Source organism: Salmo salar, chromosome 26 (assembly GCF_965601325.2).
Source record: "Salmo salar chromosome 26, fSalSal1, whole genome shotgun sequence".
NCBI lineage: Eukaryota > Metazoa > Chordata > Actinopteri > Salmoniformes > Salmonidae > Salmo > Salmo salar.
The window spans coordinates 18,653,057-18,678,886 of record NC_138316.1 but is presented as its reverse complement, the minus strand read 5'-3'; the positions used below and the strand labels follow the sequence as shown (position 1 = coordinate 18,678,886).

The window sequence follows — 25,830 nt, the reverse complement described above, 5'->3', positions numbered from 1 at the left end:
GTACCACTGCTCAAGTTCTCAAAGGAAAAGGCAATCAAACAAAATATGGGCAAGCTGCGGCTGCTTCAGACAAAACACTTTGTTGCAGTACACTTTCATCATGGGTCATTTCAGTTCTATACAGTCGAATGATGCTCACCGTTGTCACTGTTGTCGTCAACCAGGATGATCTCTTTGAGGAGGTGGGAGGGGGTCCTGTGCATGGCAGAGTGGATGGAACGCAGGATGACGGACAAGGCCTCGTTCACAAAGATAAACACAATGCTAACTTGAGGGAGGTTAGATGGATACGTGATGTTTTTACACCTGGGGAGAAAACAGACGTGTTGTGAGCGGAGTGTGGAAAGAAGGGACCTGATTTAGAGAAGTGGACATTCATAGCAATAACATTCTAGCTAGATTAAACAGATGTCTGTTTCTCAGACACTTGGACAACTTGTAGTCTCAATGTTGAGGTGGTTGTTATGTTAACGTCCCTGGCAGACCTCCAAACCCAACAGCAGATGTGACAGCAAAAATACAATACGTGTATTTCAGTGTGATCCAGATAAAAGCATCTGTGAAGCAAACAATGGGATAAGATATGACACTATTCACAATGTAACTTTACAGTGTGAGAACCACAGATAGACAGGGGGGAGTGAGGGTCTTTTATGCTCCTACTGGGTAGACAAGAGTTGGTAATCATGGGAGATAAAAATTGCACCCCGCTGTTTTGAAGTAACACTTTCCTCCTCTGTTGCCTGTCAAAACAGTGAAGGCTTGAGTCAAATGCAGAGGCATATTCTCAACATGAAAACCCACTAGGCAGCTTTGTTTTTTATGCTCTCTACACAGTCAAACAAGTGGGGACTCTAATGTGTGCTCTTCCGTATAGTCTGCATCCAAAACTATCACAACTAGTGTGTTATAGTGAGACCATAGTGAAATCAGACAGTCTGGATATGAAGGTCCTGTTAGCCCCTGGGCTGCTGGTATGACTTGATGGGGGACAGCAGAAGTTTAAGTGGGTAATATTGTCAGTGGTTTTCTGTGCTCTATTCGGATAGCTCAGCTTACCCATCAGGTCTGAGGTCTGGGATGGCTCTGTCCAGGGAGAGGCGGTCGCTGAGGTAGCCGTTGTAGCCGTAGTACTGAAACATCTTCAGGGCCACCCTGCGGCTGTCAGCGCTCAGCTCCTGACCCCAGTGGGCAAACAGGGACGAGTCAGAAAACGATTTGTCTCCTAGAACATCCTCTCCTTTCAGGGGGGTTTCTGTGGGAGCCAGAGAGGGAGAGAAAAAAAATATAGAATATTTGTATAACCCAGCCACACATAGTTCCTGCCTGTTACTGAGGGTGCATGACAGGTGAGAGGAACACTTCAATAACAAGGTCAATGTAACCGCCCTTAGAACACTTAGTAGAACTCTTACATTAATACATGAATTGATGTTACACTGCTTATGTCCACACCGCTATCACACCTTAGAAAGCAGTAACAATACTCACATCAATAGAAAGTTCTGAATGTTGAGTAAATAATTGTATAGTATTACATTCGTATACAATGATAAAAAAATAGACTATCCATTTATACAGCTTTTCAAGATAGATTTCCATGGTCACTGAGAAAGATGTAGTCAATCATTGTGATGCGAGCCCTCGCAGAACGCAGCCACAGGCTAGTGGTTTGTAAACCAAAGACACATTTAACCAAGTCGACAAAAATAAAGGCTCCAGTGAGCGTGATAAAGTGACACATTAAAGCTGTCAAACAGACTCAGTGTTGGTACATGTGATTAGTGTTTACTCCTGGAATCCAATTGAATTTAAATAGATTCTGCGTCTTCCTCTATGACTCTCACAGCCACACACTGTATGCCCCAGGGCTGTCATTTAATGCACTCATTCCTTTAAATCCCAGTGTGGAGGGATTCTACACTGTCAGTCAGAGTGAGGACAGAATGATACATCTGAAAGCTCTGTAAAGCTGAACGCTGCAGTGTGATTTGAATGTGACATTGTTGTACAGCTCGATTACATTTATGATCGCTGTGAAGACGAGGAAAAAAAGACAATACATTTGTGCAAATCTTGAATGTCGCTTCATCATACACTACTCTAAAGGGGATCAGTGGAAAAGGTTATTTTACGATGGCTCAGTATAGTGTGTATCTAGGAGCTTTCAATGGATCCGGAATGATCCTAGAGAAAACTGCAGAAAATCAAGCTGAAGTGCTGTAGGTTTTCATTCTGCTCATTTTGTTTTGGCTGCTGTGATGACCTTAAGCCTACAAGGTCTCCCATTTCTTCTCAAATACACATCTCACATGGTGACCACAGTGGGGCTCAAGTTTAGCAGGAGGACAGTCTTTGTTTAAGGGGTTTAGCCAATACCTTGTAACACAGGGGAGTTGGGAATGTCACTGAGTAGTCATTGGTTTCTATACACAAAACAAGGCCGAGTGTGCACGGCCATTGTAACAGAACAGTAAGGGAGAGCAGCTCCAGAGACACCGGTCAGGACTGAGCGGTCAGGGAGGTCCCTGGGCTGAATGAAAACCTTGTCTGTCAGATGTGGGCATGTGATAGGATGCACTACATGAAGGAAAAATAAGGCAATTCATATGCAAAATGTAACTATTATACAGTGCTTTTTTCAGAAACCTGGGTAACAACATACCGTAAGAAAAAAAATGAGAACATGAAACCAAACAAAATGTCAAGGGGCCAATGAATCTAGATTGCCTACAGCTATTTCCAGATTAACTCAGCAGGCTAAAACAATTGCTTTGACAAGACAAATTACATTTCCCCTAACATGAGGTCATCTAGAAAAAAAATGGGGTGAGAATCAGACTAGAATTGAAATAACAGCACTATGAGAATCTGTTTGATGGCAGCACGACAATGAACCATTACCCTTTCACAGAAACCCACTGTTACTGATTAAAAGAAAATGAAGCTTGACAGTGAGAGAAAAAAAAACACGTCCATTTATTTTCCAGGTATCAAATGTGTTTTCCCAAACCAAGAATAGACAAACATTACCAACTAATGCTACTGTTATACATCCAACAAATTCAGAAGGAAATATGTGCTTTTAATGAATTATCTAAAACTCAAAATAAACATAGCAGATGGTTGATTATTGTTTACCTCAGATTGAATGGTATACTTTCAGAGACAGAAAACAGTACCTCCAATGGTCTGTCTATCTGTAGGTGAAGGTCTTTATCAGGAACACACCTTATAAATCAGTGCAGCATCTCTGCCCTTGCTAGCCTGCTATGGTGACAAAGTATAGCATTTAATCTTATTACTTGAGTCAGTGTGCAGAGCGGCATTGGCTTTCCTAAACTTTCCTGAACAACCTTGTTATTGGCTGCGTTTCAAACTCATAAAAGACACACCACTCCTCCACTTACCATGGTCTTATGCCCTTGGTGGAATCCCCGTTGCCATCTTTTGCTGTCAGTCCAAACAATTAGCCAAGCAAGGGAAGTTGGCAACATATGTTGATGGCGTTGCGAGCAATTTACACATACGTGTTATTCAAATCATTGCACCCACACTGCTCGCGAGCATCTGCGTGGCCAGGTGCTAAAACAGAAATTGGTTCTATTTTTGACGCCCAACGCGCTGCAAGTCCGGCCTCTCCCATATCCTCATTGGTTTTCAGGAGCATATACCCACGTGGGTGATTGAAAGAATAACTTAGGTCCACACTCCAGTAGGTTGTAGTAATGCTGTAAAGTTGGTTGCCATATAAAGTCCAAAGAAGAAAAAGAAGCCTGAAGGAAGGAGGACAGATGTTTCATAGTTTTGATGTCTTCACTATGTAGAATAGTACAAATAAAGAAAAACCCTTGAATGAGTAGTTGTGTTCAAACTTTTGACGGTAGTGTAAATATAAAGTTGACACACAGGTCAAGTTCCCATAATCATTCATCACTATGGTAAAGATCCGAGAACAGTAATGATGTGCGGCCAACGGTTGTGGAGCTGCACAAATCAGGAAATGGCTATAAGAAAACGGTTGAAAATGTCCACTATCAGGGCAATAAGAAGTTTAAAGCAACTGGAGATGTTAACAATCGGCCTGGAAGAGGACGTGTGTCTATATTGACCCCACACACAGTGAGGAGGATGGTCCGAGTTGCCAAAAAATCTCAAAGGATCACAGCTGGAGAATTGCAAAAGTTAGTTGGGTCTTGGGGTCAGAAAATGTCCAAAACTACGATCAGACGCTACCTACATAACCACAAGTTGCTTGGGAGGGTTGCCATAGCAAAGGCTTTGCTGTCAAACAAACAAACTCAAGTGCCTACAGTTTACCAAACGTTACTGGAACTTTCAATGGGACCGGTTCTATGGTGAAATGAGACCAAAATAGAGCTTTTTAGAAACAAACACCAGAGGTGGGTTTGGTGTAGACAGAAAGATAGCCATACAGAAAAGTACCTCATCGCAACTGTGAATTATGGTGGTGGATCTTTGATGTTGTGTGGCTGTTTTTCCTTCCAAAGGCCCTGGACAACTTGTTAGGATACATGGTATTACGGACTCCATCAAGTACCAACATATATTATATCAAAACCTGACTGACTCTGCTAGGAAGCTTAAACTGGGCCGTGGTTGGATCTTCCAGCAGGACAATGATCCAAAGCACACCTCAAAATCAACAAAAATGGTTCACTGACCACAGAATCAAGGTTTTGCCATGGACATCCCAGTCCCTTGACCTAAACCCCATATAAAACCTGTGGGATGAGCTGAAGAGGAGAGTCCACAAGCGTGGACCTCGGAATCTGAAGGGTCTGGAGAGATTCTTTACGGAGGAATGGTTTCAGATCCCTTGCCATGTGTTATCCAACCTCATTATGCATGATAGGAGAAGACTCAGCTGTTATCTTGGCAAAGGGAGGTTGTACAAAGTGTTATTATTATTTGAGAACAATTTGTTTTATGATAATGTATTTTTTCTTTCAATTATTTGACTTTAACTAAAAAGGTTAGATTTTTTGTGGATATTTTGAATGAAAGACCAAGAGGATAAAAAAATGAAAATGTTGCTCATATTAACCAAGGGTGCCAATATTAGTGTAGGGCACTATAATGCCTGGAGCTGTGTACCGTATGTTAAACATACAGCATTGAACATTTCGGTTGCTTTGATGAACAAGGGAATGCCTCCATTCTTGATGGGAGAAGAACACAATTAGGCTCAGACCGGGATGAAGTTCTAAAAGTGTGCCAATCCCAGCAAACATGCCTCCAGGCTCATTCATGTGACTACTTATGCTGGTGATGAAAGGCCTTCTGAGACGCTTTCCTCAGGAGTGAAAGGCTAGAGCGTCGGCTGGGTCAGGGGTTGATGTTTAGCAGACAGGGTAACCTAGGCAACTTGTACTGGCTTAGTCTGGGCAGTGTGTCATCCCAAAGGCTCTTCTGTTTGGACAAGAACTCAGAAACCCCTAAAACATGTAGGCAGCCTCTCATGCCCATTGAACACAGTAGAGGAAGCACTCAACTACTGCATGATCAGTGCTCTCTGACAAAAAAAATGGTACAGTAACTAATTCAGTGATGATCGCCTCTAAGACAAAAGATAGTGTTACTGAGTTTGACACTATGAACCAAGTCTGTGTAATGAACTATAAATGAATGCATTAATATATTTATAAATGCTTATTGCTAGTCATATTATCCCACTTTCTGCTGACACACAAAAGTCCCAGTCACAGTTCAATAACTCACAGCACTCTGGCCTCAAAACAAGACTTAAAAAATGTAGAAGGCAGAAGAAATGTATCTTAAAAACATGACAGTAGGAGAAGAGGGAGAAGAAGGAAAGGATGCATGTCAATACATGTCTAGCTATGGAATGCTGAGTTTTGATAGCATGTCACACGTTTTGCTAGCAACAACATTGAGTTACCAAGCACATTCCCATTGAGATGAGTAACACAAATGAGGAAAAAGTTGGTGGTTGTATTCAATAAAAGTTATTAAAAGCATGAATTTAAGCACACAGCGGAAGGACAGCAGTTGTATAGGACAAACATGGGTACAAGTAAGCGTTTTCAGAATTACATTTTTACAAGTATCGACTGATGGTGGCTCAATGTTGTTGATAGCAAATCGCGCAACCAGTTGTCAAAACTCAACCCCGCCTCAATATAAGAGAACAAAGTTGAGCGTTCCTCAGCTAATACTGAGCGGTTCCATTTAAGTAGCCTACAACTGCAACTCCTATAATAGGAAGAGGAACACCCTGCCTGTCTCTCGCTCCTGGCTTGTTTCTCTGTGGGTGGGAGTGTGTGTCTGTGTGTATGCGGTGGGTTCTGAAGGGCTCAGGAAGGGGGACCCAGCGGGGTTTTGCTTTAAACTGTGATGGCTCTGGTCCAGACACAGAACAGCAACATAGGCCCAGAGCTTATCAGCAGCAGCCCAGCCTAGTGAAGTGAGTCAGTCAGTGCGCTCCATTGTGTGTACATCAGGACAAGTCAGTTAGGGCCATGTGCTTACTGTGGCACATCCACAGAGGAGGAAGGCTGAGATACAACATGAAGAGGGAAACAGGACACACAAAGTGCCTTTATTCCTGGTTCAGGAAGGCAAACAGCACAATATAGCGAAGGGATTATGGCAACGAGAGGCGAGGGGAAGGTTTACAAAACGAGGTCCACCGCAGAGGGAGAGAAAGTTAGATACATTGAACAGGTCTGTATGCTGCAGCAAAACATGTGTTCCCTATGCTAACCTCCATGACAGAACACACAGAATCAACCCAGGGCGAACCGTACAAGGGAGGATTTCTGCTGTATTATGGGAAAACAGGGATTTCAGAACAATAAGACATTGCACCAGAGCTCCGCTCTTGCCTGCCGATCACTGTTCTCCTCAGTTGTTCAGTGAGATGAATGTCTCGTCTGGGGTATAATAGGTAATTAAGACTTAACAGCGCTCATCTGTGCTGCTGTACCATGAGGCACCATATCAAATACTATACATGATGATGGATTAAAGCTGCTCTCCAGCAGAGTGAGGGGAGGTCAGCAGAGACAGAGGGAAGAAACACACTGAAGGTCTACATTAACCCTCTACATCCCCTTTCCAACCCAATTAAGTAATTATGACAAAGTATTATTATATTTTTAAAGCTATCATATCTTGCCATCATTTTCAATTACATTTTCCCCACAAAACACTAACAGTATCCTATCTGATGAAATCACTGTGATAAGAGTACTCTGAAGATGAGATAAACTGAAGAAATCACATTACAACTCCCGGTGGCCTCGCAGGGGGAACATATTTCAACCAGGAACCGTTTGTCTTTGACACCACCAAGGTGAGGCCCTGCACAAATGGTAACTCACTGAGGCAAAGTTGTGTTGACAAAAACACTAAATCTTTACCTGTCGAAAAAAAAAAGGAAAATGTACACCCTCAGTACACACATTAGGCCCTCATAAATTGCCCTTGTGTGTAACGTTATTACCCAGAAATCCGTCCGGTATGACGCAAACCTGTGATAAAGTCGCTCTCACTACACTAGAACTTAACAGTAATACGACTTTTAGATTATGATAAACGTTTTCGCACATGTCAGATTTGAACACTAGCCGATGCCATAATTGGAGGATGTCTTCTCTCGAATGAGCCACTGATCTTATTTCTGCGATATTCCAACCTCGAGAAATGTGTAATTTAATGGAGGGCTTAGCGCATTTTTCCTATTTGTCTTCCTCTTTAGTCCAGGGTGCATTGCATGTTGCCGTTGCCAGAGATATTATAGAAAGGAGATAGGAATCCAATAAATGATGGACCTTAAAATGCCCCACCCAGCATACTGTCGAACTATTGTACTCATGTGGTCATGCTGTGTCACGCAGTTGCTAAGCTAATGGTCACACAATCCCTTCTCAAAGACAGTGTATATGTCGAGAAACGTGCCTATTTTCCTCAAGTCCCTTATGTCACGATTCCAAAACTACACGATACTACAGATTACAAGTTAATCTCACATCTCGGAAAATATTTATAATGTACTTCTTGTTGCCAAAATTTGTGCTAATGTTGGGTTTATGAGCTAGTGCCCAATAAACTCCTATTCCCTCCTTGAAGGAGAGCACTCCTTATCCCAGAATCGCCCAGAATGCACCACGCTTCTCATTGACGTAGCATGGGCAACGTTTCCCCATCTTCTCAAAAGTATATCTGCTGTTGCGAATGCTGACCCCACTCTGAGGGACATCGATCTGCAGGTTGAACATGGTGCGATTGTAGACTAAATTGATAGTGTATTTTGTTTTGCCAATTTTACAGCTAACTAGCTACGTTACATGCTGATATTGTCTTTGGTATTATTGTGTGTTGCTACGTTTGCTAACTAGCTAGCCACCAGCCAGTCCATGGAGAGAGCATTGCATTGCTTTACTCTACACACAGAGGAGAGGGACACTAATCCAGACGCTTACAAGAAATCCCCCTATGCCCTCAGACGAACCATCAAAAAACAGGCAAAGCGTTAATATAGGACTAAGATTGAATCCTACTTCACCGGCTCTGACGCTGGTCGGATGTGGCAGGGCTTGCAAACTATTACGGACTACAAAGGGAACCCCAGCCGCGAGCTGCCCAGCGACGCGAGCCGCCCAGCGACGCGAGCGTACCAGATGAGCTAAATGCCTTTTATGCTGGCTTCGGGGGAAGAAACACAGAAGCATGCATGAGAGCACCAGCTGTTCCGGACAACTGTGTGATCACACTCTCCGTAGTTGATGTGAGCAAGACCTTTAAAACAGGTCAACATTCACAAGGCCGCGGGGACAGACGGATTACCAAGACGTGTACTCAGAGCATGTGCGGACCAACTGGCAAGTGACTTCACTGACATTTTTAACCTCTCCCTGACCGAGTCTGTAATACCTACATGTTTCAAGCAGACCACCATAGTCCCTGTGCTCAAGAAAGCGAAGATAACCTGCCTAAATGACTACCACCCTGTAGCACTCACGTCCGTAGCCATGAAGTGCTTTGAAAGGCTGGTCATGACTCACATCAACACCATCATCCCAGAAACCCTAGACCCACTCCAATTCGCCCCAACAGATCCAGATGACACAATCACACTCCACACTGCCCTTTCCCACCTGGACAAAAGGAACACCTACAGCTCAGTGTTCAACACCATAGTGCCCACAATGCTCATCATTAAGCTAAGGACCCTGGGACTAAACACCTCCCTCCACAACTGGATCCTGGACTTCCCAGGTGGTAAGAGTAGGTAACAACACATCTGCCACGCTGATCCTCAACACTGGAGGTGCGTGCTTAGTCCCCTCATGTACTCCCTGCTCACCCACGACTGCATGACCAAGCACAACTGTAACACCTTTTCCCCCTTTGGCATGGGACCTCAGATCATCCAAAAGTTATACAGCTGCACAATTGAGAGCATCCTGACCGGTTGCATTACCGCCTGGTATGGCAACTGCTCGGCATCAGACCGTAAGGCGCTACATCGACTGTTCTCTCTGCTACCACACGGCACCAGAGCGCCAAGTCTAGGTCCAAAAGGCTGCATAACAGCTTCTACCCCTAAGCCATAAAACTGCTGAATAATTAATTAAATGGCCACCCAGAATATTTACATTGACCCCGCCCCTTTGTTTTTACACTGCTGCTCCTCACCTTGACAAATTACCTTGACTAACCTGTACCCCCACACATTTACTCGGGACCAGTGCCCCCTGTATATAGCCTCGTTATTGCTAGGCTACGCTAGGTGGCAACGTAGCCTAGTGGTTAGAGCTTTGGACTAGTAACCGAAAGGTTGCAAGATCGAATCCCCGAGCTGACAAGGTACAAATCTGTCATTCTGCCCCTAAACAAGGCAGTTAACTGTTCTTAGGCCATCATTGAAAATAAGAATTTGTTCTTAACTGACTTGCCTAGTTAAATAAAAGGTAATAATATATATATATATACACATATACATATACATATATATACACACATATACTTTTATAATATATGTTACTTTTATTTTGTAAATATTTTCTTTAAAATATTTTCTTAACTCTATTTCTTGAACTGCATTGTTGGTTAAGGGCTTGTATTAAGAATTTCACCTGATGTATTCGGTGCATGTGACAAATAAAAGGTGATTTGATTTGTGGATTTTGTAGTCAACTTAAGCTGCAACAGATTCCCAAAACCATTTTTCCATGTTGCTACCAACCTTACTATAATACCAAAATGAAACATTTGTTTACATATTAAATGTTTTTTAACACTCTCAATTAAAGGAATTTGTGTTTGTTGGTGGATTTTTCATTAAATATATATGTGTTTGACTGTGCAGGTGTTCAGGTGAGCTGGGGTCTGGAATAGACACTAGTGTGCTACTGAAACAAGAGAGGCACCTGGCTCATTGAACAGCGTCAGCATACCGCGTGGATAGACAGATGGAATGCTTTGGCTTATGCACACTGCCAGGAATTATTACCCCCCAAAAAACTTGGACCAGAACACAAACATTACCATGAACATGCTAAATTGATGCTTAAATAAAGAACCAATGGTGCTGCTATTTTAATGTAGTGCATAATCATGAAAAACTCTAGTATGTGTGGGCTAAAGAGGTGGAGTACTGTTGTTATTCCCTGTGTGTACAAAGCCGAAACTTCTACCGCTCATCATCTATTCATGCTACAAGGTTACATAACTCCAATCCAGCTATCAACCCCCCCCCCCCCCCGGCCCCTTTCAACAGTCAAAGTCCTTTACCACTCACATCTTCACAGAACAAGACTTCTCCTGTGAAAATAAACGCACAATTAGCTTAAACTCCAACTCCACACGGCTCAGCTCAGTGCCGTGACATACTGAATCACTTCTCTCTCAACGACTGTAGTTTGGTTGGTGCCAGCACCCGCTAGCTTGAAAGCACATATTACAGCTAATAGCCAATTAACGTGCTCACAGGTTGGGAGGCTGTGTACTCTGTCATACTGGGGCCCAGTGGAGACTGATGAAGTTCTCTGACTGGGTCTGTAAAGGGGGCACTCTCTCATTAGAACACATCAGCAGCTGACACGTCTTCCTGACACCGTTCTTTCTCTGGGAGTAGGGCAGGATGAATCAAATCAAAGTTTGTCACGTGCGCCGAATAGAACAGTGAACTGCTTACGTAAAGGCTCTAACCGACAGTGCAAAAAAGGTATTAGGTGTAGAATAGGTAAGTAAAGAAATAAAAACAGTAAAAAGACAGTGAAAAATAACAGTAGTGAGGCAACATACAGACACGGTTAGTTGGGCTGATTGAGGTAGTATGTACATGTAGATATGGTTAAAGTGACTATGCATATACAATAAACAGACAGTAGCAGTAGCATAAAAGAGGGGTTGACAGGTAGCGGGACACAATGCAGATAGCCTGGTTAGCCAATGTGCGGGGGCACTGGTTGGTCGGGCCAATTGAGGTAGTGGGTGCATGAATGTATAGTTAAAGTGACTATGCATATATGATAAACAGAGAGTAGCAGCAGCGTAAAAGAGGGGTCTGGGTAGCCATTTGATTACCAGTTCAGGAGTCTTCTGGCTTGGGGGTAAAAACTGTTGAGAAACATTTTTGTCCTAGACTTGGCACTCCGGTACCGCTTGCCATGCGGTAGTAGAGAGAACAGTCTATGACTGGGGTGGCTGGGGTCTTTGACAATTTTTAGGGCCTTCCTCTGACACCATCTGGTGTAGAGGTCCTGGATGGCAGGCAGCTTAGCCCCAGTGATGTACTGGGCCGTACACACTACCCTCTGTAGTGCCTTGTGGTCGGAGGCCAAGCAATTGCCGTACCAGGCAGTGATGCAACCAGTCAGGATGCTCTCAATGTTGCAGCTGTAGAACCTTTGGAGGATCTGAGGACCCATGACAAATATTTTTAGTTTCCTGAGGGGGAATAGGCTTTGTTGTGCCCCTTTATTGTGCCCTCTTCACGACTGTATTGGTGTGTTTGGATCATTCTAGTTTGTTGGTGATGTGGACACTAAGAATTTGTAAGATTTTCTACTTAGTGTGCCTCTAACATGCACCAAGCTAACAAACGTTATTACCATGAATTGCAGCTATTACACATGTTTTCCACTAACCAACTAGTTGTGTCTCAATGCAGCTTACACAAGCAAACTGATGTTTCCACTTGCAGCACCTAACAGGAACTGGCCCAACCACAAGCCTGCGGGGGCCCCATCTCGTGATAACAGCAACAGTGTCTGGCATGCTCGACCCTGTGAAAACAGGAACACACACACACATATGCCATAGCTTATCCAAGGCACTCGCACCCAGATTTAGAGCTTTGATAGAAACCTAACATCATCAGAACATTGTGCAAGATCGCAGGAAGACGCATGAACAGATGGAGCCAATCGACGGTGACAACGCCTGGACCTGAGCCAACCAGAGGATCGGGACTTCAACACTCAACCTACTTTCTGTGTTGTATAAAACATGTAAACAAATTGTTTTAGGGGCTCTCTTCCGCTGGCTCCCTCAGAGCTACTGGAACGAGTCCGTGCACGCTGTACCAAATATCTTCACTCTGAATAAACTATCGCTTGTCATATAATTTAGCGCCTTGTCCGAATCAGTCCTTGACCGACTCTCCCTACTACTCATTCCATTTACCAACAACACCAACGAACTTGAAGCTCTCAACCTGCTGCACTACAGCCCCGTCGATGAGAATGTGGGCGTGCTTGGTCCTCCTTTTCCTATAGTCCACAATCATCTCCTTACTCTTGGTTACATTGAGGGATCGGTTATTATTCTGGCACCACCTGGCCAGGTCTCTGACCTCCTCCCTATAGGCTGTCTCGACGTTGTCGGTAATCAGGCTACCACTGTTGTGTCATCTGCAAACTTGATGGTGTTGGAGTCGTAACTGGCCATGCAGTCGTGGGTGAACAGGAAGTACAGGAGGGGACTGAGCACGCACCCCTGGGGGGCTCCAGTGTTGAGGATCAGCGTGGCAGATGTGTTGCTACCTTCCCTCACCACCTGTTGGCGGCCTGTCAGGAAGTCCAGAATCCAGTTGCAGAGGGAGGTGTTTAGTTCCAGGATCCTTAGCTTAGTGATGAGCTTTGATGGCACTATAGTGTTGAACTTTTAGCTGTAGTCAATGAATAGCATTCTCACATAGGTGTTCCTTTTGTCCAGCTGGGAAAGGGCAGTGTGGAGTGCAATAGAGATTGCATCAACTGTGGATCTGTTTGGGTGGTATGCAAATTGGAGTGGGTCTAGGGTTTCTGGGATAATGGTGTTAATATGAGCCATTACCAGCCTTTCAAAACATTTCATATCTATGGACGTGAGTGCTACGGATCTGTAATCATTTAGGCAGGTTGCCTTTGTGTTCTTGGGCACAGGGACTATGGTGGTCTGCTTGAAACATGTTGGTATTACAGACTCAATCAGGGACATGTTGAAAATATCAGTGAAGACTGCCAGTTGGTTAGCACATGCCCGGAGCACACGTCCTGGTAATCTGTCTGGCCCCGCAGCCTTGTGTATGTTGACCTGTTTAAAAAAGATCTTACGTCGGCTACTGAGAGCGCGATCACACAGTTGTCCGGAACAGCGGATGCTCTCATGCATGCCTCAGTGTTGCTTGCCTCGGAGAGCATAGAAGTGATTTAGCTCATCTGGTAGGCTCGTGTCACTGGGCAGCTCGCGGCTGTGCTTCCCTTTGTAGTCTAATAGTTTGCAAGCCCTGCCACATAAGATGAGCATCGGAGTAGTATGATTCAATCTTAGCCCTGTTTAGACGCTTTGCCTGTTTGATGGTTCGTCGCAGGGCATAGCAGGATTTCTTGTAAGCTTCCGGGTTAGAGTCCTGCACCTTGAAAACGCCAGCTCTGCCCTTTAGCTCAGTGCAAATGTTGCCTGTAATCCATGGCTTCTGGTTGGGGTATGTACGTACAGTCACTGTGGGATGATGTCCTTGATGCACTTATTGATAAAGCCAGTGACTGATGTGGTGTACTCCAGTCTGATAGCAAAACAGTCCTGTAGTTTATCTGCTTCATCTGACCACTTTTTTTATAGACCGAGTCAGTGGTGCTTCCTGCTTTAATTTTTGATTGTAAGCAGGAGGATAGAATTGTGGTTGGATTTACCAAATGGAGGGCGAGGGAGAGCTTTGTATGGAGTATGGGTGATCAAGAATGTTTTTCCCTCTGGTTGCACATTTAACAGGTTGATGGAATTTAGGTCGAACTGATTTACGTTTCCCTGCATTAAAGTCTCGGCCACTAGGAGCGCTGCCTCTGGGTGAGTGGTTTCCTGTTTGCTTATTTCCTTATACAGCTGACTGAGTGCGGTCTTAGTGCCAGCATCTGTCTGTGGTGGTAAATAAACAGCCACGAAAAGCATAGCTGAAAACTCTAGACAAGTTGTGTGGTCTGCAATTAAATCACAAAATACTCTACCTCAAGCGAGAAATCTAGAGACATCCTTAGATTCATGCATCAGCTGTTGTTTACAAGTATGCACAGACCGCCTCCCCTCTTTTTACCGGAGTGTGATGTTCCATCTTGCCGGTGCAGCATATATCCCGCTAGCTGAATATCCATGTCATCATTCAGCCACAATTCCGTGAAACATAGGATATTACAGTTTGATGTCCCGTTGGTAGGATATTCGTGATCGTACCTCGTCTAATTTATTGTCGGCGAGTAATATTGACGGTAACGGCAGCTTTCCCACTCGCCTTCTACGGATCCTTACGAGGCATCCCGCTCTGTGTCCCCTGTACCTGCGTCTCTTCCTCTTGCAAATAACTGGGATGTTGGCCTTGTCGGGTGTTCGGAGAATGTCCTGTGCGTCCTGCTTGTTGAAGAAAAAAAATCTGTGTCTAATCCGAGGTGAGTGATCGCTGTCCTGATATCCAGCAGCTCTTTTTTGCCGTAAGATACGGTTGCAGAAACATTATGTACAAAATAAAGTTACAAAACGCGAAAAAAAAACACATAATAGCACAATTGGTTGGGCGCCCGTAAAACTGCTGCCATTTCTTCCGGTGTGGTGGGGAGTAGGCCTACTCTGGGTTTATTCCTGAGAGGGGAAATACACACTGGCAGAGTGGATGTAGGGTTGTCTCTGCTCCCCACAAACTATTGTTTACCCTGCTCCTTCTTCCTTTCTGCTCATTAAAGTAATACAATAACTAGGCCCTTCAGGAAGGCACTCATATTTCCATCCCCGACGTCCCTTAAGAAACTAATGTGTGGTTCACGGATGATAGATATGGCCTATTCCAACAATTCCAGGCTAGAAAATGAAAAATAACGTAAAAAAAGGAGATCAGAAGGGGACATCTCTCCCCCCAAAGCAAAGTACATGTTAAAAAAAAACAGTACAAAAACACTGTTTTGTTTATGTACATTTTTCAGTCTCTTCAATGAGGTACACAGCAGTCTTTGAAAGACTAGATGTGTCACTCTATTAAACCAGTCAGTGGAGTTGCGTCTCCTGTTGCCTCCTATCATGTTGATCTGACTCCCACTACACTTGGTGCCTGTGGATTAGTGCTCCCTCTCTGAAGAGGGGAGATTTTAAAAGATTCTGTTTTTAATTTGTGAGTCTCATCTGCACAGCGCTCTGAGCATGATTTCTCATGAAGGGTTTCTATTTTCAGTGTAGGGTATGGCCTCTGCTCAGAAACAAACTCACCACCGCAGGAAACAAATCAAAACATTTCACAGCAACACATTACAGTGGCTGAACAACAGTGGTTGCCAAAGGCATGCAAAGACAGTCAGGAATCAATATGAAAATACTGTGCATCTTCTTATCGAAGCACAGGCATCTTTACAGTACATGTCTCAAGTACCATTGATGATTGCCTCTCGTCTGTTTGATGGTAGAGCAGCCACTTAAGCAAAGGTTTTTACAATAAAAACCCTTGATCAATGTTTGTATAGAAATCAACAACGGGTGATATTTTTTCAAACAAAGAAATGTATTTCAGATCGATACATGTTTACTCTAGGACAAAGACTAGGAAATACAGCGACAGATGCATTCTTCAGGAAATAAATCAGTCAACTATTTCTTCACCATTTGACCAGTCTTAAATTGCTACAAAACCGTCATACACCCTCAGAAATATTCAGCCGTATCAGAGGGCCGATCTCAAGTTTAGAACCCCAAAATCTGTCTAATATTGTTTTCTGAGAGACGAGGAGTTGAGTACGGTACAAACTACTAAATATAAGAGAACATTTAAAAATAAGTACATTGAAAATGTAAATGAAATATGGATAGTGTGGGATAACGTGTGTGGGCGTTAAAAATCTGTTGCACTGGTGCTATTTATATCTCCTTGAGTCATTCATTTGATTAAATGTCACATGGTCACAGATGGAGAGCACTGAGCATGCTTTAGTGAGTGCAAATTAGCATGGAGGTGTGGTTACACTTTAAACTCTAATTTCCTTTGGCTACGCCACAAAACTGCAAACCTAGAGGGGTATCAAGAAACACTGCTAACTTTATGGGACAGGCATGTCCCCCGAAAGTCTAATTTCTTATGTAAATGATCCTGTGTCTCATTTGCTCAGATCTATACTAGCCTATTGGGAATCATCTAACGGATTTAATGTCCTCAGTTGCCAGACAGTCTGACTCACAGCGCATCGCTCAGCTAACAAGTTTGGCAGGGCTAGAGCAATTACACCAATGACATACAATAAGCTCTAGGGACGCACTGTCTGAATATTCCTCAATGAAAGACCTATAAAAAGTCAACATGGCTCACATTTACTTTGTATCAAATTAAGTTCTAGTATGTGCACCTTAATGTTTGACTACATTGATTTCCAGTAAGCTATTACTTGCCTTGATTGCTCACCACCTAAACCTCATTGAAAATGTTTCTCCTCTGCCACAAATTAAGTATTGTAATGGAATTCCAAAAACTTTTTTCAAAATTGAGAACATTAATCTGAATGTCAGAACTTTTTAAATCAAAGTTTCAATAACAGCCAATTAATCAATGTAATATAATGCTGGGAGGACAAGTTAAAGACTTCACCCAATAACAAAGCATACTTGAAAGTTTTTACTGCATGAGAGAGCGAGAGATGCGCCTCCCTAAACCTTTTGAATATATTCTAATATGGTAATAAGACTGAAGCTGGAAAGAGGCAGAAAATGACTTTCATGCCCATAACATTTCACCTTCCCTTACCTTTTAGATTGGATCACAAGATTCAGGAAATAAATACTTGGCTGAGCCAAATGAAATGAGATCAAGGCGGCTAATGCTGCCAAGATCTGTCTGCTGATAATAGAGAGTTATCTGGTAAAAATCTATTATAAGTACAGAATTATGGTGCTTGATCCATTACAGAACATGAATTTCCACTAACTTGGATCAAAGCCCTGCAGGTTAATAAGTTTGATAAAAATATCTCAGAGATAATACTGAGAAGATAAAGATTTTGCAAAGGAACCTGCTTAAGCAAAGTTAATCTAAGAGCAAGATAACTTTGTGAGAGTGACATTGTTCAAATAATGGGTCTGCATGTCTGCTATGATATCTAAACTAGAGGTCGACCGATTGACTTTTCAACGCCTATACCGATTCCGATTATTGGAGGACCAAAAAAAAAGCCGATACAGATTATTATTATTATTTTTTTTAAATAAATAAATATATATAAATAAAATTCGGCCGATTTTTATATATTTGTAATAATGACAATTACAACAATACTTAATGAACACTTATTTTAAGTTAATACATAAAAGTACATTTAGTCTCAAAATAACGAAACATGTTAAATTTGGTTTAAATAATGCAAAAATACAGTGTTGGAGAAGAAAGTAAAAGTGCAATACAGTTGAAGTCGGAAGTTCACATAAACCTTAGCCAAATACACTTAAACTCGGTTTTTCACAATTCCTGACATACAATCCTAGCAAAAATTCCCCGTCTTAGGTCAGTTAGGAGCACAACTTTATTTTAATGTGAAATGTCAGAATAATAGTAGAGAATGATTATTTCAGCTTTTATTTATTTCTTTCATCACATTCCCAGTGGGTCATAAGTTTACATACACTCAATTAGTATTTGGTAGCGTTGCCTTTAAATTGTTCAACTTGGGTCAAACGTTTCAGGTAGCCATCCACAAACTTCCCACAATAAGTTGGGTGAATTTTGGCCCATACCTCCTGAAGGAGCTGGTGTAAGGGAGCTGGTGTATGCTCGCACATACTTATTCAGTTCTGCCCACAAATTCTCTATAGGATTGAGGTCAGGGCTTTGTGATGGCCACTCCAAAACATTAACTTTGTGGCAAAATGGCTTAAGGACAACAACTTTGGAAGTATGCTTGGCATCATTGTCTATTTGGAAGACAAATTTGCGACCAAGCTTTAACTCCCTGACTGATGTCTTGAGATGTTGCTTCAATATATCCACAATTTCCCTTCCTCATGATGACATCTATTTTGTGAAGTGCACCAGTCCCTCCTGCAGCAAAGCACTCCCACAGCATGATGCTGCCACCCCCGTGCTTCACGGTTGGGATGGTGTTCTTCAGCTTGCAAGCATCCTCCTTTTTCCTCCAAACATAATGGTCATTATGGCCAAACAGTTCCATTTCTGTTTCATCAGACCAGAGGACATTTCTCCAAAAAGTACAATCTTTGTCCCCATGTGCAGTTGCAAACCATAGTCTGGCTATTTTATGGCGATTTTGGAGCAGTGGCTTCTTCCTTGCTGAGCAGCCTTTCAGGTCATGTTAATATAGGACTCGTTTTACTGTGGGTATAGATACTTTTGTACTGGTTTCCTACAGCATCTTCACAAGGTCCTTTGCTGTTGTTCTGGGATTGATTTGCACTTTTCACACCAAAGTACGTTCATCTCTAGGAGACAGAACGCGTCTCCTTCCTGAGTGGTATGACGGCTGCGTGGTCCCATGGTGTTCATACTTGCGTACTACTGTTTGTACAGATGAATGTGGTACCTTCAGGCATTTGGAAATTGCTCCCAAGGATGAACCAGACTTGTGGAGGTCTACAATATTTTTTCTGAGGTCTTGGCTGATTTCTTTTGATTTTCCCATGATGTCAAGCAAAGAGGCACTGAGTTTGAAGGTAGGCCTTGAAATACATCCCAGGTACACTCAAATGATGTCAATTAGCCTATCAGAAGATTCTAAAGCCATGACATCATTTACAGGAATTTTCCAAGCTGTTTAAAGGCACAGTCAACTTAGTGCATGTAAACTCTGACCCACTGGAATTGTGATAGTGAATAAGTGAAATAATCTGTCTGTAAACCATTTTGGGAAAAATACTTGTGTCATGCAAAGTAGATGTCCTAAACGACTTGCCAAAACTATAGTTTGTTAACAAGAAATTTGTGGAGTGGTTGAAAAATGAGTTTTAATTACTCCAACCTAAGTGTAAGTAAACTTTCAACTTCAACTGTAAGTGCCATGTAAAAAAGCTAACGTTTAAGTTCCTTGCTCAGAACATGAGAACATATGAAAGTTGGTGGTTCCTTTTAACGAGTCTTCAATATTCCCAGTTAAGAAGTTTTAGGTTGTAGTTATTATAGGACTATTTCTCTCTATACTATTTGTATTTCATATACCTTTGACTATTATTGGATGTTCTTATAGGCACTCTAGTATTGCCAGCCTAATCTCGGGAGTTGATAAGCTTGAAGTTATAAACAGCGCTGTGCTTCAAGCATTGTGAAAAGCTGCTGGCAAACGCAGAAAAGTGCTGTTTGAATGAATGCTAATGAGCCTGCTGCTGCCTACCACTGCTCAGTCAGACTGCTCTATCAAATCATAGACTTAATTATAATATAATGAACACACAGAAATACAAGCCTTAGGTCATTAATATAGTAAAATCCAGAAACTATCATTTCGAAAACATAACGTTTATTTTCTGTGAAATACAGAACTGTTCCGTATTTTATCTAACGGGTGGCATCCATAAGTCTAAATATTGCTGTTACATTGCACAACCTTCAATGTTATGTCATAATTATGTACAATTCTGGCAAATTAATTACGGTCTTTGTTAGGAAGAAATGGTCTTCACACAGTTCGCAACGAGCCAGGTGGCCCAAACTGCTGCATATACCCTGACTCTGCTTGCACAGAACGCAAGATAATTGACACAATTTCTCTAGTTAATATTGCCTGCTAACATTAAAAGAAATTAACTAAATATGCAGGTTTAAAAAATACATACTTGTGTATTGATTTTAAGAAAGGCATTGATGTTTATGGTTAGGTACATTGGTGCAACGACAGTGCTTTTTTCACGAATGTGCTTGTTAAATCATCACCCGTTTGGCGAAGTAGACTGTGATTGTAGACTGTGATTCGATGATAAATTAACAGGCACCGCATTGATTATTTGCAACGCAGGACAAGCTAGTTAAACTAGTAATATCATCAACCATGTGTAGTTAACTAGTGATTATGTTAAGATTGATTGTTTTTTATAAGATACATTTAATGCTAGCTAGGCTCCTTGCTGCACTTGCGTAACATGTGGTCAGCCTGCCACGCAGTCTCCTTGTGGAGTGCAATGTAATCGGCATCCAAAAATGCTGATTACCGATTGTTATGAAAACTTGAAAAATCGGCCATAATTAAATCAGCCATGCCGATTAATCGGCCGACCTCTAATCTAAACCATATCTAAATCTTAATTATTGTATCAAGCAAATGAGACAATATTTTATAAAGAAACCTTTGAACAGAAAGAACAATAAACAAAAATCTCCAAAACTGACTAGAATTCAAGTCATGCTCCGCCATGACCTATTCCTTTACCTGTACCAATCCATGAAGACACCAGTAGATAAAGTAAAAAGGAACTTGAGAAGACTCAAAGTTTCTTCTATCTGCTGTGTTAAAATATTTCAGTAACAGACTGCTGTCTTTAAACAGCCATTCTACAGATGTCACACCAACCACTTGTGATGTGCTCCTGAGCTTGAGTTGTTTCTCACTGCAACTAAAAACAGACTTCACTGGCCTATATACTAGAACACTAGGTCCACATGGATTTGGATTGCAGGCCCAATCACTGGGATCTCTCATCAGCATAACATCAGTTATCCCAGCTGGTGTTGGTTTTCAATGAATTATTCAAGTTGGGAGAGCTAAGATTTTTACTGAGGGAATGTTGATGGGAATCTGGTACAGGTCAGTCCAGCATGAGCCTTTTACAATTACTTCAAATCAGATGAGGTGCTGCTCTCTTGGTGCTTGGCTTTTGGCTATGAACATAAGTTCCTAGATGACACTCTGTGGCAGAGGCTAGGATCACACGTACACCACCCTTCTTTACCAAAGCACAGAGTTGATGGAAGTACAGTAAGCGTGTGATTTATTTGTCTGGCATTATATTCTGCTAACCCAGTTCTGGTAAACTAGCCTCCTCTGTTCTGCTGCCGGTGTGAACAGGTTTGCTGCATCAAGGAGAGATGGGATTGGTGGAATGACAGCCTGAGGTAGTAGTGTTGTTGTTGTTTAATAGCAGAGCCTCCTTAACTGAACCAGCAGGCTGAACGTGTCACCAGCCATTGAAGGTGGAAAACAAGCCCCAGAGCCCAAGAAGTCTCCCATAAGGGTGCATGATGGAAACAGGCTGCCAACCTAATTCAAGACATCAAGATGGGAGCCTGGGAATAATACAAAATAGATGGTGAGCCTCCCTATTATAACATGTATTTTCTGTACCAGACCATCCCACATGCAAACAGCAAGAAATATGTCCACCATCTTTCTATTCTCCAGCTCGAATACAATCCTAGCCTTTTCCTCCCATGCATTGACAGAATATATGTATGATGAGAAATGACAAACAGCTGAATGGAAGTGAAGGGAAAGTCAGTCATCTGTTTTTATCTATTGTCCTCCCCTTGCCTTTATTCATCACTTACATTCCACTCCAGTTAGACTGCAGTCTGAAAATAAACAGCTTTCTCTTGAGTCCTGTCGTCTCCACAACCTCCCACTCTCTCTGAGGGAGTAATATGGGCACAAGGAGAGCAGAATTTAAATGGTTACCCCTCTCCAAATGAACCTGACCCCTCCCCTCTACCACAGAGCCACTTTCTGGTGACTATGGAAACCCCGTGACAGGACCAATGAGCACCATCACTTCCCCCAAATGAAAAGGCCTGTCCTTCTCAATGAGGCCCAGATCCCCTCCTCTTCCAGAAGCTATTAGCTCTCTAACCAGAAGAAGCAGGACTGGAGAGACCGAAGGAGGCAGGGGAAGGCTGAAGGAGACTGGGGAAGGAAGGAAGAGGGAGGAGGCTAGGGGTGACTGGATGAGACTGTCCTTTAAAACAGGGCCTGACTGACTGGGGGGGCTCTGTGCTGCTGAGCGTGCTCAGTCTGCGTGCTGCAGAGACAGACATCCAGCGGGGAGCTTTAGGCTCCTCTCAGAGGAAGAAGTGCTTGGCCGATTCTGCATTGTGTGTACCAGAAACATTACGCTTTGTTTGCCTGAGGTGGAAGGCTACTCAATGAGGCTACAAAGATGTGCATTCAGATGTCTATTTTTTTCATGGATGTTTTTCCTCTAAATATTTATGGAAAGGTAAAAGCGTTCTCATTTGTGATAATTACCATTTCACCAACCTTGCTACAGCAGATAACTTTTATTTCTCTCAAAGCTGGAGGGTTTGACCTCTCTACTTAGCAAAGTTTCTCAGACACAAACACATTCTTTAAAGTGAATCACAACAGGGAACGGCAGCTGCATGGACCACCAGTTAATGCCGCGTTCATGTGCTTGTCGGAAGTAGGAAACTCTGAAATGTTCTATTTGCTAACTGGTTGAACGAGGCACATGTATAACTACAACCTGTTAGCAAGTCGTAAATGTACGAGTTTCCTAGTAACGACTAGCACATGAACGCGGCATTAGGTTATGGGAGTGCTGAAGAGTTTGTGAACAGTTATGAAAACAAGCTTATATTCATACACAGCCTACTACGTCTCCAGTAAACAATAGATAACCAAGGAAGAAAAGACATTTCAATTATTGACGTCGCCTACGGTTTACATTCTAATTCATTGATGAAACTTTCAACAGTATGTAGTCCCTGGAAGTTTCTGCATTTTGGAGAATAAAGCATTCTACATCACGCACGTCTATGCTGTTTCTGTCTCCTGGCATAGAAAACACTAGAGCCATCATTCTTCATACTATATACAGAAGGAAATGTTTCCTTCAAAATCATTAAAATGGAGTAAAACGCCCATGTGAGGTGAACGTGATGAATTGAAATTGACTAGGGGATGTGAAATTAGTAGTAACACTGATACTCAGATGCAATAAGATTAAGTTTAAACTGTAGCTCTAATTCAAAGAAAAATGGCATATACAGCACAGTGAGAAGAAGAAATGCTTAGATGTTCAATAATTCTGTAATCAGAGTAAAGCACATCCATGCTTACCTTACTGTTTGAGGGGTTTATAACAATAAACCCAGCTATCATTTTACAATATGTTCTATCACTATCACGACTGGGGTTGCAAATTCATAAATTCTGAACCAAACAATTTCCCTAACTTAAATTCCAAAAAGTGCTATGAAAGATTTAATTGACTCGAAACTGTCTGCAGTGAGGGAAAAAATTAAACAGTCCACTCCTTATCACCACTCTACAGATGCCCCACTAAAGCACATGAGAGGGAAGGTTTTCGCTGTGCTGCTTCGCTAACACCTCAGGTCAGACAGAGCGGTTGGCCGCTGACGGCTGCCATTGCCCTCTGTGCCAGACTGACAAAGCGCTGCCTGGTGGCTATATTCCTCCTATCATGTTTTGTCAGAATATCTGTTTTCCAAAGCTTCAAACTGGGTTTTTATGAAAGGCAGCTCAGAAGTATCCATTTAGAGCATTCAGAAGTAACACACAATGCCCTGTCGCCTTTTAATTCAAGACCATTCTCTTTTCTGTTCTTCTCAAGCTGCTGGTGGCAGGACAATATTATCCAACCATAGCATGAAGACATTCAAAGCTGTGACCGAAGAATGAAGATCTTGGTACTAAATAGGAATTATTTGCATTGTGCTCTGTGCAGCATGCCTGCTGTAGAGTTATTACTAGAGATAGCGAAAAAAAAATGTATACAGTTAAATATCAGGATATTATTTTTTACAATATATTGTATCATATCAGTTTGAATATATTGCAATATTATTTTTGCGCTAGTTGGCTGTACCTGCACCAAAACCAGTATTTTCCTTCATAGCTTGTTCTCCATCTCATTTTTAAGTATGGAGCTCATTTGTTTTTAGCACTTTCATTTCCATGGCTCAGTCTTGTCCCTCTGCAGCAGATGTAACTGACAAATTGTTATTTTATTACAGAGCAGTACTGTACTATCCTTTCTACAATGGGGAATTGTCAGAGTTTATATAAACCTGTAATAAGAGAATACAATACACTGTTGTGGAACTAACTTTAGAAAGTAAATACCTGCATCAGGATTGTTAACATTTCTCTAACCTTCTCCACGCTGTGCTATTTGTCTTCACATAGATATTTCTCTGAATAATTGCTGTGTAGGGAATATATTGAATAACTGATAAAGAGCGGGAGTAGCTAATGAGGCTGAACCTGAACCCGTGACCTGAGGTCTGAGGGGTCATGTCATGTGTGCGCAAAGTACTAGCAGATGCACATCATACACTTCAGGCTATCCTCTTTGATTAATGCACCACTACCATTTAAAAAAGAGCCTTTTGTGGGTCCAACAGAATCAGACTGCAGTGAGCCAACACTACCACTATTGGAATGCTCAACCTGAGTTCATTCGAGTTCCGCACACAATTCAGTGTAGGCAGTCGGATGCAAATACAAACAGCATTTTAAACATCTTTGGGGAGAATGTGTAATGACTCATTCCTTCCAGTATCACCACCTTAAAACATATTGGATCTATTTTTACACTTTGCATTTGCATTCTAAAAAAGGCAGCAGTGAATATTTGATGGCTTGCACTTGTGCAGTGAGGAGGCGGAACAGAGAGGCAGAGGAGAGAGGCTGGCAGAGCAGAGCAGAGCACTCCAGGCATAAACTCCTCTTATGACCAAAGTTTCTGGCTCCACTTCAACCTGACTGGCGTGGGCTACTTCTCTATAGAAGCTGATGGCCTTGATGAACATAGGAGAGATTCTAAATCAATACAAAGAATAGCAGCTCAAAAAGAACGCCTGCAGAAGCAGGTTTCATAAGGAAGTAGAATATAGAAACCACACAAGCTAAAGATAATGAGGTTTACAGATCCATACCTCTCAAATGTGCAAAACCTCATGCTGATTGAGAAACACATCTGTGATGCCTGTGTGTCAGATGTATTTGTTGGAACAAGTAAAATGTCAGACTATTTCAGGAATAGAGACGACATGTTTCAGAACACCACTCATCTCGCTGGGCATTCCTTGAGGTATAGCCGGCAGTGACATAGTGACAGCTCTAGAGAGGTGGATAGGACTTAACCAGTGTTGACAAGTTGAAGAGACCTTATCAGACAACATTTAAAACAGAAAACATTTGATACTCCTGAATATTGTTTATGATAAATACCCACACATTGTTTCTGCTGATGTACCTGCTATAGTCAATGTGGAGAATGTCCCCTGTGACACTGATCCAATTCAGGTGCAAGCTCTGAGCTTCAAAGGCTCTGCTAACTTCACCTAGCATCACGTCCTACAGTAACAGAGTCATCTCTGTATTGGTTCCCTGTGAAAACAGATGTGTATAAAGGGCT

The 25,830-nt window shown here is 42.3% G+C and overlaps 1 protein-coding gene across 5 annotated transcripts in view; it reads right to left on the bottom strand.

The window, feature by feature from the left end:
* The window catches only part of LOC106587200 (polypeptide N-acetylgalactosaminyltransferase 18), an 89,994-nt gene that overhangs the window by 45,061 nt on the left and 19,103 nt on the right, over positions 1–25,830 (bottom strand). For all 5 annotated transcript variants that reach the window (XR_001324385.3, XR_006762134.2, XR_001324384.3 and 2 more), the window contains exons 2-3: positions 1,060–1,255; positions 140–306 (exon numbers count right to left, since the gene is read on the bottom strand). Coding sequence is in view for 1 of the 5 variants with exons in the window: in XM_014175328.3 (XP_014030803.1) it covers positions 140–306; positions 1,060–1,255 (363 nt within the window). In the remaining 4 variants the exon portion in view is untranslated. The remainder of the gene's footprint in view (positions 1–139; positions 307–1,059; positions 1,256–25,830) is intronic.